At 32.7% G+C, this 15009-nt stretch overlaps 1 protein-coding gene across 1 annotated transcript; it reads right to left on the reverse strand.

The window, feature by feature from the left end:
- Window positions 1-1971: 1971 nt before the first annotated feature.
- Window positions 1972-6976, reverse strand: LOC140801307 (putative glycerol-3-phosphate transporter 1). Its single transcript, XM_073156336.1, has 3 exons — window positions 6834-6976; window positions 4973-6044; window positions 1972-2887 (listed from the first exon to the last, which is right to left on the reverse strand). The coding sequence occupies exons 2-3, from the start codon at window positions 5952-5954 to the stop codon at window positions 2328-2330; spliced, it is 1542 nt and encodes a 513-aa protein (XP_073012437.1). The 5' UTR covers window positions 5955-6044; window positions 6834-6976; the 3' UTR covers window positions 1972-2327.
- Window positions 6977-15009: the final 8033 nt, after the last annotated feature.

Raw genomic sequence — 15009 nt, forward strand, 5'->3', positions numbered from 1 at the left:
AGACTAGATGGTCGGTAGTGACTAGTCGTCAGTGGGGTCTGATGGACCCTTGGCCCAGTGAGCTTGAAGATATTATTGTTTGTGATAGCCAAAAGAAAGATATGAATTGATGTATACACTAGCTAAATTTCAGCTCTCTGCAAGTGTGAAACTCTCACACACGTACAGGGAAGGCAACAACGCTACAAACTGGCTAGCCAAGACTAGATGGTCGGTAGTGACTAGTCGTTAGTGTGGTCTAATGGACCCTTGGCCCAGTGAGCTTGAAGATATTATTGTTTGTGATAGCCAAAAGAAAGATATGAATTGATGTATACACTAGCTAAATTTCAGCTCTCTACAATTAAAAAAAAAAAGCGATGGTAGTTGTTACTCTACGACTCATTTGGAAAGAATAAGACATGATCATTAGGCCCAACCCGCCCAAACCCAGCCCAAACCCGCCCGATTTTAACCGGGCTAAGCTTGGCCCGAGCCCGATATGATAGTGGGCGGCATGGGTTAAGCCTTTGCCCACCCGGCCCGGCCCGAAAGCCCGATCCACTACTCTCATCTATAACCCAACCCATAATGTATACATATTCATATAATTATTTTAGTCCCACATTGGATATTTCGTAAACTATATATCAATATATATATGTATGTTTCCATAAAAGATAACTAAAATATCTTCATATAAGCCCATTAAACTCAGCCTAATAAAATATAATAATTTTTATATTTAATGCATTATGTTAGAGCCATTATACCCAACCAAAGCCCAATATGTAATGGGCTAGTGGGCGGTAATGGGCTAGAATATTTTAGCCCAGCTCGAACCCAGCCCGGCCCGAGTGATTAGTGGGTCGAGTCGTGAACAAATATTTAAGCCCGGTTGGCCCGAAAAGCCCGACCCGCCCGATCATCACGTCTAGAAAGAACGATGTAAATATATGTAAGAAGGCACTAGGCTGATACTACTTTGGCTCAACGGATTAGTTCCACATAGCAGGATAATAATTCATAAATGCATTGTAAATAATAGGAAAATTTGTATATAACACATAAAACGTAATTATGGTTTACATCCTATATTTTCACTATTTGTAAATTAAGCCCTATAATTGAGCGAATATATGCAAAAAAATACCCTATGTTAGATTTGAACTAACACCGTGAGAATATTCCGCTAAGTAGAGATATAAAATGACTAAAATGTCCTTATTTCTAAAATGACTTAAATGCCCTTAGTATGACTTGGTTGAGGGTATTTTTGTAATTTTTTAGTATAGTTAACTTAACTTAGAGATTTTGTTAAGTTTAACTAACTGATCTATATAATACAATTGTGGTTTACACCCTACATTTTCACTATTTACAAATTTGAGCCCTCGATTTAGTGAATATATGTAGAAAATACCTTGGGTTATATTTGAACTAATATCGTCAAAATATTTTATTAAATAGAGATATTTATTTTTAAAATGACTAAAATACCCTTAGCATGACTTGATTGATGATATTTTCATAATTTTTTTAGTTTAGTTAACTTAACTCAAAGATTTAGTTAAGTTCAACTAATTGATAGTAATTTTTATACATATTTACTAAATCATGGAACTCAATTTATAAATAGTGAAAATATAAGATATAAACATAATTATATTAAAAGATAGGGTGTTATATGCAAATTTTCCTAAATAGAAATAAAAATAAAATGTTTAAATTTCTCAAGAATCTATCTAACAAAGCTGACAGAAAATTTGTTCAATATGTAAAATTTTCTTTTTTCATAAATATATTTATAGTAGTTACTATCACCCTTTTTCAAATTTACCATTCTACTCCTCATTATTTCATATTTACAAATAATAACCAACTTCATTTATGAAAAAAAAAATTAGTTGAAGGTACTGGGCTCCAACAAATAAATGCTGATAGTAACTACTATAAATATGTCTGACTTTTCCTCAACTTATACACTATATATAAACAAGAGATGGGCTCCATTTATTCCTCTACTTTCTCATATAGAAAGCAGTAGATCAGCAGTACACTTGCCCAAAGAACCTTACAACAAAGAATAATTACAACAATGTGCACCAATTCTGTCATTCTGTTGCACTGAAAGATGAAACAAGTGTGTGATTGAAACATAAAAGGATAGAGATGAATATGTGCATGAATTCATGATTAGATTGCAAGATCACCATGCAGCACAAATCAAACAAAAACTGATCCTGCCCACATGATGAACAAACAAGATCAAATAGGCGGCGAAAAGAATCATGCTGAATCTATCAATCCCTGCAAATTCCAAACCATGCATATCATGTAAGATACCTTCATATTTCCTGAACTGTCCTTGTGTCACCATTTACAACTTGCGACTCCATAGATGACATCTTGATCTTCATTTCAGCCACCACGAGCTTCGTCAATAGAAGCCCTGCCATGAGTGCCGCAGCCATCAGCATGGTGAACACTCCACTCCAGCTCTTAGCTGAGATGTATCCAGTCAAGAGTGGCCCGATGGCTGCACCGACTGATCCTGTACCGTCGATGATTGCTGTCACTGTGGCCAGAGCTCGAGAATTACCATTTAGAGAGCTGTGAGTGCCAAGGTCAGCAGAAACCGCAGTGGTTATTAGAGCATACGGTCCGTTGACGAACATTCCAGTAATGAACATGAGAGAGATGTTCCAAATCAAGGAGATGCTCCCGTATATGCGGTATAAAAAGAGAGCAGGGATCGCACAATACATGAAGCTTGCAGCGGTGACTGCTCGAGCATCTAGGTGATCAGAAATGTGACCGGCAAGGATTCCTCCAAGTACTCCGCCAACATCAAAGAATGTTGATAGAGTGCCAGCTGTCGAATCAGATAAATATTGTCCACCAATAGCTGAAAGGTAGGGAATCTATCAGGTACACAATGACAATCAACTACTGATATATGCAATGGAGGAAGGTATACTGAAGGATGCACAGGAAAGTGAATCTGAATCAACATTTAAAGCACCAATTAAGGTTAAAGGATGTGCATTGTCCTTTTGGATATTAACTTAGAGATGAATGAAAAATTAAAAGACTGATCAGTTTCTCCTTTCACGAGGCATTCAAGAGGTGTATGGCAGTGGCAGAACATGAGTATATAAGGAAAGAACACAGATTCAAGCAAGATATCCTAAGGTAAGGATTACAAGACATCCTCTAAGGTTGCTTGGAAGCTGTAAATAGGATTTATGGGGGATGACGAATTAGATTAAAAGGTTCCTGAAAATAAAATGAGCAGTCAAGCACCTGTTCCTTCTAAGGTCTGAACACTAACTATCAGCTGAGTATCTAACTTCTATGTTCCCTTTTCTCTTTATCTCCAAATATGAACAAAAGAATCCCGAAATACTTAAGAAAGCCCCTTATTTTTTATCTTCATCCCAAAATCAATGATGAGATGACATTTTTAGCTTACCTTGTGATCACAATCTCTGGATATCTGAGGTTACATGAGTTATGTTTTAGAATATTCTTATAAGAGATAATCTTACATAAGATAAATGGAGTCTTTCTGCAGGTGAACAAGAGAAAAGTTCCTTGAACTAAAAATTTAAAAGCACCATAAGTATCATAATGACATTGTCTGCTGGATCCACAGTTCGTAAAGGTTGAAAAAAGAAAGTAATTGGCATAGAAGACAGGATAAAAGAGAATGTTACAAATTTTACATCTGGTTAGTTTCAAGTGGTACAAATACATGATGCAGTAAAATTGAGTAAGCCGGAACGGAAAAGGAAAACCAGAAGAAATCATATGCTAATATGGTCAGTAGTACATACATAGATACACAAATTTGTATGTGTGTGTGTGTGTTACTGCAATTTTTGCCATCGATTCATTCATATAGGTTGTAACTTAGAAGCAGGAATCGTTATTAATTAGCTGAAGCAGTTCTCAAGATCTTCCACAACAGACCCCTCCTCCTTAAGATTTACTTGCAAGAGTTTACTATCAAACTTGTTTCTCTGTTATGTTCTCCTATGTAACATCCATGAGTCTTGTCTTGGTGGAAACGAATGGTAGCTTGCAAGGACAAAAGAGGAAGCGACGAGCTTTTGGTTCAATTGGAAAAATAGATTTATTTGCATAATGGCTGAGGAAAAACTATGTTGAATAATTTAGCAAACCTAGGAGAGAGAATAACACACAATATGTACAAAAGAGGTGGGAAAATTCTTCAAGAAGAAAAAGATCAAAAGAACTCGTAGAACTAATAAGTTTCAGAGAAACTGTAATTGAGACAATATCTGGGTTTCTGTTTTGAGAAGTTGCTACGAGTTCTGTGAGCAGCTAGAGATTTTAATTTCTTACATTTATGTCTTACGACTTTGTGTCACATAAAAGCAAAATATGTACAAGAGGAACTTTCATTAGTTTTTGGTTCAACCAAAATGCCTTTTGCCTTATGATGATGCAAGGAATTTTATCATGTGATAAAAAAGAGCTCAAAATACCATATGATCTTTCAACATGAGTGGATGAGATTAACCAGAAAATGATAGTACCCGGAAATTTTTTTTATCTATAAACAGAAAATAAGTATAAATAGGGGCTCTTTTATGTGGTACAGTTGAATTTTGGATGTACATTTCTTGTGTCCTTGCTTGATGAAAGGAAAAGATGGAGGATGGTTCTTAGAGTGATGAAGAGCTGAGGAAAATATAAAATTAGAGAGAAAACTGAGAGAAGGATGGAAAAATGATTAAACAAGAAAAAATCTGACTCTGGTGAGGGATTTCTGAAAAAGGAGAGCTTGGAAACTGATAAAGAAGATCAAACAAAGATATATGGAACAATGTAAACATTCTAATTTAGGAGATTTGCATGAGATCATCTTTTATGATAACTTTTGCGAAATATTAAATAAGAATCTTACACAATCTAGATGCAGTTTCAATCAGATAACATGAAAGTATTGCCCCAGGGGACTTACGTGTATGGCTGATGTAGAACGGTAGCCAGTAGAGGAAGGTATAAGCAACCAACTTGGAGAAGAAGAGGCAAAGAGCGAATGGCGCAACACCAGGTATTCTCCACGCCTCCAAGAAGCCGACTGCTTTCTCCCGTACCTCCTTTTCTGATCCTAAAAGAGGCTCTTGCATACCATCTTTGTCTCGCGATTTTGATAGCCCGTCATCTTTCTCTATCCCCATTGTCTCAGGACAAACCGGCAAAAACAAAAAGACTACCAATCCAACTACACTCATAAGAAGGCCAGGGACAACAAAGGACCAGCCCCACCCATATTTCAATAAAATAGAAGCAATTAGAGAACCAGATATGTTTCCAACTGAGGTATGTGCATTCCAGATACCCATAATTAGCCCTCTTTTTCGCTTTCCAAACCAGTTGCCAACAACTGCTACAACCGACGGCCAGCCTGTGGACTGAAACATACCAGCTAACATCTGAACAAGCAAATAGTAGTAAAAGCTGTGAATGTTGAGCCAATATCCCAGACCAAAAAGTGAAGTGAACATTGCAGCGCCCATCATTCCCACTGTCAAAAGAATTCGCAGATCAAAACGATCGCCCAAATGCCCTGCAAAGTACATCCCAAAAGAGTACACTGAGAGGAAGGCGACATCAATTATCCCGAGCAATGCTGTACCATCTGAGCTATTAAATGGAGCCCATCCGCTTCCGAGTCCTGGTTTGTGGAGCCCATCATTCATCGTGTTAAGGAAGTATGATCGTGGCCATGGAGAGAATCCCAACGTCGATGTTTGTGGATCAAGAACACTTTTCACAACACTTGTGGTTTTCCTAGTGGCGTGGTAACTCGCATACGCAAAGAATGTCAGGATCAAAACGATATTTTGATATGCTCTGACGGTAAGACGAGTGTTGGTTATAGATTCAAGGAAGCGGAAACCAAGAGGTTTCCTGCTTTCTAGTTCACCAAGCAGAGCCATGAGTTATCTCCTGAGGTGCTTATTCAATACTACAAATGCATCCAATATGGTAAAGGACTATATACACTGCCATACAAAGAGGGATTGCATCTGAAAGCAACAAAATATATTAGAGAGAACTCTCAATGACCCAATATTCTTCAAGATTTATACAAGCAAACATTATTGTTCTCAGTCCTAACACTTCAAGAAATATGTGATCTGGCACACTGCAGTCATTCATCCAGTAGTCGAAAAATGCAACAGTTCAGAAGTAAAAGGTTTATCTAATGAAAAGAAGATGACCCACAAAAACAATTTTCAGATGCACAAAGGGAAAGAAGATGCTTAAAGCCAATTGTATCAGCTAGAAATATTACCAGTAAAACCAAACAAAAGTACCAATTTTGACATAAAAGCATCTTTATCTTTTCTTGCAGCATTTCAACATACCTGTACGATTTTTCGTAAGAATTGAGATACAGAAAAGTGAGAACCAAGATCACAGCTTTAATTTAGTGATAAATTATTGAAATGAAGTAAAATACCATCATGATAATTGATAGAGAAATCTTGGCATCAGTAGCAAAAGGACTTTATCTTTTTCTTTTATCCTGATAAAACCCAATTCACCACGAAAGGAAGCAATAGAACCAGTCAATACAAACTGAAGCAATCAATGACTCTCCTGACAAAATCTAACCCACTTCCTATCTCTCTCTAAAAGGCCGTCTCAAACTCAAAAACACATGAAAACCAGAAGAAATTAATCCAAAAATACATTAAAAAAAATGGCTCTAGTCATGCTTGCAGGACACAGAGAAGGATGAAGACGAAAGCAAAGAAATCTATACCAAGAAAAAGGGAAACAAAACTTGGTCGAATCTATCGTGTCATCACCTGATAAGCGGAGATTGCTGAATTCGAAGGCTTCTGAGCTATGATCTTCGTCTCTCTTTGCCTTCCCCCCTTTGTGGTTGATGGAAACACGAAAGTTCCAAGGAGTCTTCTAACCGAGAGAGACCGGGAGTTATTTATGAGATGACATGCCACGTTCCTGTACGCAATTCTATAAATTTTTTAAAATTTACATGAATACCCTTATATCTTTTCAACCTTCTAGTTTAGTTTAATCACCATCCTGCCATTATTTTTAAAATGTTTTCATATTACATTTTACCGTCAGTGATTTGGGCTTAAATTTACTTCCCTCTCTATAATTTTATTTAATGGGGTCTAAATTAAAGTGCACCCGTACTTGATCAATTTAAAAAGTCTAATTTAAAGATACTCATTAAATATAAAATTATACAAAATTGGATAAGTTTTGAAATGTATTTAAAATAATATTGATTAGAATTTAAATAACAAAAATATTAACCAGATATATATTTTTGTCGTATCTTTATTATTTAAAATTCAATCGATACTATTTTAAATGTATTGAAAAGTTTATTCAATCTTCTACAACCTGTCTCTATTGAGTATCTTCATACTTGATCTATGATTTAGTTAAATATGATAGAAAAGATAATGGTTTCAGTTTGGATGTAACTACAAGGGAGATAAAATGATACAAATAAAACTATAGAGGATGAAATGAATTTAGACCTTACCACAAATAGGTAAAGGTAACTCTTCGTATCGAAATGTAGAGAGAACCTATTTTTCTTAACTCGCAAGAGAAAGACCAATGTGGACATTTATCCTTACAAATATTACTAAATAGATAAGATATCTACTAAGCGACGAAGAGTTATAGACAATTTGAAATAGGGCTTATGCAAATCTTCTAATTCTACACTTTTCGATCTCTACGTCAATTCTACTCTATTTGAGTGTAATCGAGTTGTCACGCTAATCTTGCATTTACAAGTCAAATCCTAGTTTTTAAAACCATATTTAGCTATACTAATCGCATCACATTATAACTATCATATTACTATAACATCTCTAAAAAAATGATACTAGTTTAATCGCATTACATTGCATTAGAGTAGTTTAAGAAAGTGAAAAGGAGCGAAAACTCATTGTGGAATAAGGTCAATTCTAGAATAAGTATTCCAATTTTTAATACTAAAAAAAAAGAATTGATATCAGTATAAACTATTCGATTATTTAGTTAAATATCAGTATAAGCTATTCTAGAATAAAGCTATTCATATTCTATAAATGAGCGGGGCATACTATTATTCTCAAAACCCTACATTTTTCTTTATGAAGGCCCATTTGTTTTCGCTTTTATTGCTTCATAAAGCACACTAAAGCTAACTCAATCAATAGACACTTTGTTGTATTGTTATTATAGATAAGTTAGATTTATGATCCACTTATGTAGTCAACTTTTGTTACGACATATTTTTGATATACTAGATTTTTAGTTTCAAACGAAATATAATTTTTTAACTCTCGAGTATTTTTATATAATTCTCACTGAAAACTTTTAAAATATCATAGTTACTACTATATTCTTTAAAATATTATAATTGCCATCTAAATTATTGTTGTCTTTTAAAAATATTATTTTAAATCTCAAAATGTAGATTTTATATAAATTTCTCTATATTCCATATAAAATTATGATAATTACACCTAAACCCCCCCTCATTTATTTATCACAGCACATTGACTCCCTCGACTATCTAATCATGATCGTATTAATAAAATAAATAAATAATTATTTTACCTTAAAGTAAGGGTAAAATAGTTCCTAAAACATCTAATTGATGATATTCTTTAACCTAAAAATCAAACGGACAACTAAAGAAAGAGACATTTTGAATAAATAAATAAGAAATTATATATAAAAATGGGCAATAAGTTCTGAGAGCTACTTGCTATTATCTTATATAAAAAAAGGGTAGAAAAATAAATCCTATGCAAAGATTTAAGCACAGATAGTTGAAAGTATTAAGTATACACAGAATGGCATGATTGTAATAATGAGACGAGTAAAGGGTAAAATGGGAACACGAGCGAATTTACTGTTTCCTGATTCCTCCTCAAAGTCGGAGGCCGAATATTCCGATCCCCTTGAAGAATTATACCTCGCGTCTCCGGATATTCTTCTCCGCCGGATCCGCGAATCTACGTGGGGTCCGGTGGACCCTGAAGTACGGTGAACTCGTACATCCGAGGAGCCCATCCTATTGATCGCTCTAGGACAGCGAAGCAGCTCACCAACCAGCAACCGTTGCTCCATCCGAACCGCTTGCTTCCGAGCCCGAGGGATCGCCTGCAAATGCCGGAATACGAAATGTGTGCATATTAATCGCGTGGTTGGTTGTTTCTGTTGTGCATGAGTTGTCGACGATGGCTCTGTTCGTACGGTAACAAGAAAGAGCAAATAATTCACTATCCATTTAAAATTTAGCGTATTTTATAATTCATACCCTATATTTTACTTATTTTATAATTTACACATACTTTTAACGATTTTATAACATGAAATCCTGATATCGACCAAATTAATAAAATACTCTCATAATTATTTTTCCTTCTCTCTACCCATCCTTTGATGAAGGCATAGATAATATAAGTATATATAAATTATTTCATATATTATAACGGAGTAGTCCATTGCACCGTTTAAATTAATGGGAGTTGTTAAATGAAAATTATAATGAAAAAAAATAGGGATCAAGTTATAAAAACTTCAAATATAGAGTGTGAATCATAAAATAGATAAAATATAAGGTGTGATTTATAAAATTTTCAAATAAATAAATAAAAGAGCCTTATATTCTTTGTATATATGTTTCCATATTGGTAGATCAATTGGTTCTATTTTAGTAAAAAATAATAATTTTAATGTGCATTATAATTTTTATAATTTTAATATTACTTATTTTAGAAAGGGCCCTATTTAGAATTTTTGCCAGTGCCCCTACAAATATTAAGTAGACCATGTTTGTTTATATGGCTTTCCAGAGTTTATATTTATATGTATATCGCTCAAAATACACAAACTTTTAAATGTATACCTTTTAAAATATCTATTTATATGAATACTAATTTGATTAAACTACTATAAAATTTGAATAATTTAAATATAAAAATTAAAATATTTTTATTTTATTTTTTAAGTATTTCTCTTATTCGAGGGTATTTTTAATTTTTTCTATTAACTTAAAAAGTTACTATGAGGATATCTATACAAATAAGCGTATATTTGTGGAGGATACATATATACAAATAAGCGTATATTCTGTAGATATCAATGATAAATTAGCAATTGGGTTAGTGTGTGGTATAAGATATAATTTTGATGAATAATATTTATATTCTAGAATAGCGTTATTATGATGTTTACTTGTTATTATGAGATAAGGAGTTGTATTTTAAAATAAGAAAAAAAATTATTCCTAAAGTGAACGGGGCTAAGTGAGAAGATAAAGTGGATCAGGTTTAACTTCGAGTTACCTATGTTGCACCTTCATGGCCATCCTCGCCAATTCTAGATGAATCTGAGGACAGTTCCAGAATCATAAAATGAAAATCTAACTACTAAAGAATTTGTGAGATTGAAGGATTATTTTCTGCAACTTATCTTTAGAGGTCAGTTATTTTGGAATTTTTATCTTTCATCTTGACTAATTAAGATATAAGCTGCATTACTTTAGAAATTAGGAAGTTAGATTTAGTATGACAATGACTCAATGAGGCTTGCCCCTTCTACTAGTACAGAGGATGTTTTCATGTCTTAAACGACCAGCCAAATGTAAGGGTCAAACTTTTTGTCATACTAAATATATGCCCTTAATAACACTTGCTTATTAATTTCTAAGGAATTTTTCACGCTCTATTTTGTGATTCACACTCCGTGTTTGAGATTTTTATAACCTGACTCTTACTTTTTTTTTTATAATTTTGATTTAACACCCTCCGTTAATTTAAATGGTACCAACAAAGGAATATTCTGTTATAACATATAAGATGATTATATATACCTAAATTACTCATGTCTTTTTCAGATGAGGGACAAAGAGGAGGAAAAATAATGATGAGGGTATTTTAGTAATTTGGTTAATATCGATTAGTCAAAATAATGTCAGAGTGTTAAATTAGAATTATAGAGAAAAAGAAAGAGTCGAGTTACAAACTGGTCAAAAATAAATGTGAATTATAAAATAGGTAAAATATAGGGTGTGATTTGTAAAATATCCTATTATTTTTATATAAAAGTATATCTACATATATAATATATTATATGTATTTGGAAAATAGGGGCCATCTTAGCTATTGAGCCTACCCTCCAAGCAAATTTTAAGTGTATATATTCCAAAAAAAAACCTAATTTTAAAACATAAATATTTAAATTAAACAGTTTCAAAATTTTAAGACTAAAATATGCTTAGGATAAATATTATAATAATTAAATAATAAAAATAACTAAGTAATTTTGCACAAGTGATTGACTTTAGGGGCACCAATTCACCTTGTCTAATCTTATTCAAATAACATATAAACTAACATGGCCCTTAAACTAATTATAGAAGGAATACTTACAATTTAATCATTAAAATATTGTCTATTTTCACATTAGACCTTTTCTTTTCTTTTTCTTTTTTTCTTTGCACATTGAACCCTGTAACTCTATAAAATCTGATCCCTTAGATTAATTTTCATTAAAAAGTATAATATAAATATCACATGATCAAGTTTATGACTATTTTATCATGAATAAAGCATAGTTGTAACAACCGGACAAGATTTCCTAGTCAAAAGCTCAAAGTTAGTTGAACTACTAGTTTATTTAATAATATTTAAATAATATTTTTGTAGTACTAACTAATTATAAACACAAGAAAAAAAAATCTATTATTTAGCCATTTTTTAACTAATATTTAGGTTTAACTATGTCAAAAATCATGACTCGTAGAAAATCTTATCTTAATTACACTTTTTAAATTTTAAAAAATATATATATTTTCTTATAATTTGTGAACTAAATTACTCTTAGAATAATAAGATAATTAAATATTAAAGGCAATCAGATAAATTTTAAAATAATGAGTAGAATCAGTTCGCACTATTTCTCTCTTTTTATTTTCTAAAATAAGAGTAAAATGCTCCTAAAATTCATCACGTAATCATTTTCAATAAAAAATGAAGGGAGATTCTGAAGGTTTTACATGGGTTAAGGAGTCAATTTGCTATAAAATATAAATTAGGGATCTTTGAGAAAATACGAAATTAGGAGGAGGAGGGGGGGGGGACTCCATTTCATATTAGAAAACTCCCTTTTACTTATCTAGAAATATCTAAAGCCTGATCCGAATAAATTGGGATATTTACGAAATCGAATAATCTTATATTTTCGTGAATCTCCACTGCCCATTCTGATCACTCCCTCCCTATAAATAGAGACCACCACCCTTCTTCGAGTACACAAAAATTCTCATCTTTGCGCAAGCTCTCTCTCTCTTGTTCTTCCATTTTGATCTCTTTCTTCTTCTTCTCTCACTAAGGTACATTTCTCTCCCTATGATCCCAACTAAGGTTTCATAAATTTAGTAGGTCCCATCGTTAGGTTTTGATTCATCTAGGGATTATGGAAGGACGTGCGAGATCGTTCTTATAGTGTTTCCATGTTCTATTGATGTGTGATCTTTACTCGATGATTGGATCATCTTCTGTTGTCGTGATTGTGTAAGATATGTAGTTGGTTTTCTTGATGAGATAACTTCGATTACTTTTCCTTTGTTTCGAGAATTCTTGAATGTTTGTTTGATCTGATCAAAGGTTTCGTTGATACAATCGATTTATTTTATTATTTTTTTCACCCACATGCATTTCACCTGGTATTGAGTTTTTGTTGTGATAGGTATAGGTTTATTAAAATATTTTAAAACTATTATATCATGCTCTATAAGCGGTTGTATTGTTAGGCACTTCTATTAAGATATTAGGTTTTCATCACTAAATTGATACAATTTACTATCTCAAGGGTCATCGAGATAAGTTCGTTTGATCTCAAAGGTCCTACAGATCGGTTTAATAATCAACAACGAGAAGCAATCTAGACTTCCACCACTCTAAAACATTATTGTGAACTTCTACTACTGTAAAACATAGCCTTCTATATTTCAAACGTTGTTGGGAATGTTTGCTACTCCAAAAAATAGTCTTCTATATTTTCAAACATTCTCTGGCATGTTCGAACTTCTTCTACTCTAATAAATACAATCTTCTGTGCTTTCGAACATGCCCAGGAATGTTTAAACTTTTTCACTTGAGAAAGACCTTTTAACTTGAAATTCTTAAATAATGAAACCTTTATTCAAGTAATTGCATATATGCTCATGTTACAAAATCTGGACACTTAAGCATAAACACAATAAATCTTACACATCTTCCAATTACAATAAAATCATACACAATCCATTGCAGACACCAATAGTGTAACGCGCTCACAAGGCATCACGTGACAGGTCGGGCAAACGCCCACACGCCCACAAGGCATCACGTGACAGGTCGGGTGGAGTCCGTCACGCACAGATACATCATGTGCTCACACAATCCATCACAAAATAAATCATAACATCATTAAGACAAACATGTCAACATATCTATATCTAAATTCATAACAATAGACAACTACATAATCTGGCAAGGCCCACAAAGGTCACGACAAACTATCAAGATACAACTAAAATAATTAATACATGTGCACACTATAATTCGACCTACATTATATAAATCATCATCTAATATAATAGAGTACAAATATCAAATAAAGGTACAACTCAATTTCTATAAAAACTATTATCTATATCGTCTCGCATCTATAGCTCATCTCATCATCGCTCTAAATATATTTTCAAGATATTTTAAGTCGCTATCACATACCACATATTTGAAAGGACTAGAAAAAAAGTAAAGATAGTAATAAGCTAAAGACTTAGTGAATAGACCTTACCCTAAATTAGTGATGCCAAATAGAGAGTAAATCATGTGCTAGATAATATAAATCAGAAAGAGAATTATGTCATGAATGAGTATGTAAATATATCCTCAATCATATATAAATGTATAATGGATATCATGTCCTAACTAATCAAATATAATTCTCAATAATATATAAACAAATCTCCATGTTATATCATCATCATAACTCTCTCAAATATGATATATATAATTCATACCGATCATGACCATGTTATGATATCAAATGCAACCACATATATACGATGCATAATAACCACTCGATAATCAGGTATACTAGATAATAATGAAATCATATGAATTTCTTAATATCTCAGTCATTAATATCGACTTTAAGTAATATCATCATATTATACCACTATCATCTATATTGTCTCGCATCTATAGCTCATCTCATCATTGCTATAAATATCTTCTCAAGATATTTTTCAGTCGATATCACGTACCACATATCTGAAAGGGTTAGAAAAAAAAAATAAAGATAGTCATGAGCTAAAAACTTAGTGAATAGACCTTACCTCAAATCAGTGATGCCAAATAGAGAGTAAATCATGTACTAGATAATATAAATCAGAAAGAGAATTATGTCATGAATGAGTATGTAAATATATCCTCAATCATATATAAATGTATAGTGGATATCATGTCCTAACTAATCAAATATAATTCTCAATAATATATAAACAAATCTCCATGTTATATTATCATCATAACTCTCTCAAATATGATATATATGATGCATACCAATCATGACCATATTATGATATCAAATGCAACCACATATATATGATACATAATGACCACTCGATAATCAAGTATATTAGATAATAATAAAATCATATGCATTTCTCAATATCTTAGTCATCAATATCGACTTTAAGTAACATCATCATATTATACTACTATGCACAGTCAATATCTGATACCCGATCTCATCATCATGCACATAGGCTCAAAGTCATACGATAAAGGTATCTCAATCATAATCATACCCTACCAATACTCTAAGGGTATATTAAAATCTATCTAGATCGGGTACCCTAGTAATTAATAAAAATCACATGAAAGTAACTCGCTACACGCATGCCTTGGCAAATGGCAAGTGTCTGATTATTTGTCCGCATAGACT

This window comes from Typha latifolia, chromosome 14 (genome assembly GCF_019914945.1).
Source record: "Typha latifolia isolate L0001 chromosome 14, TyphaL0001v2, whole genome shotgun sequence".
NCBI classification, from domain to species: Eukaryota; Viridiplantae; Streptophyta; class Magnoliopsida; order Poales; family Typhaceae; genus Typha; species Typha latifolia.

What these genes read in the sequence shown, in the direction of transcription:
- LOC140801307 (XM_073156336.1), bottom strand. Translation starts at nt 5,954, where the DNA reads ATGGCTCTGCTTGGTGAACTAGAAAGCAGGAAACCTCTTGGTTTCCGC. An exon ending in GTTCTACATCAGCCATACAC is followed by an intron (nt 2,888 to 4,972) that starts GTAAGTCCCCTG and finishes CCTACCTTTCAG; the next exon opens with CTATTGGTGGACAATATTTA.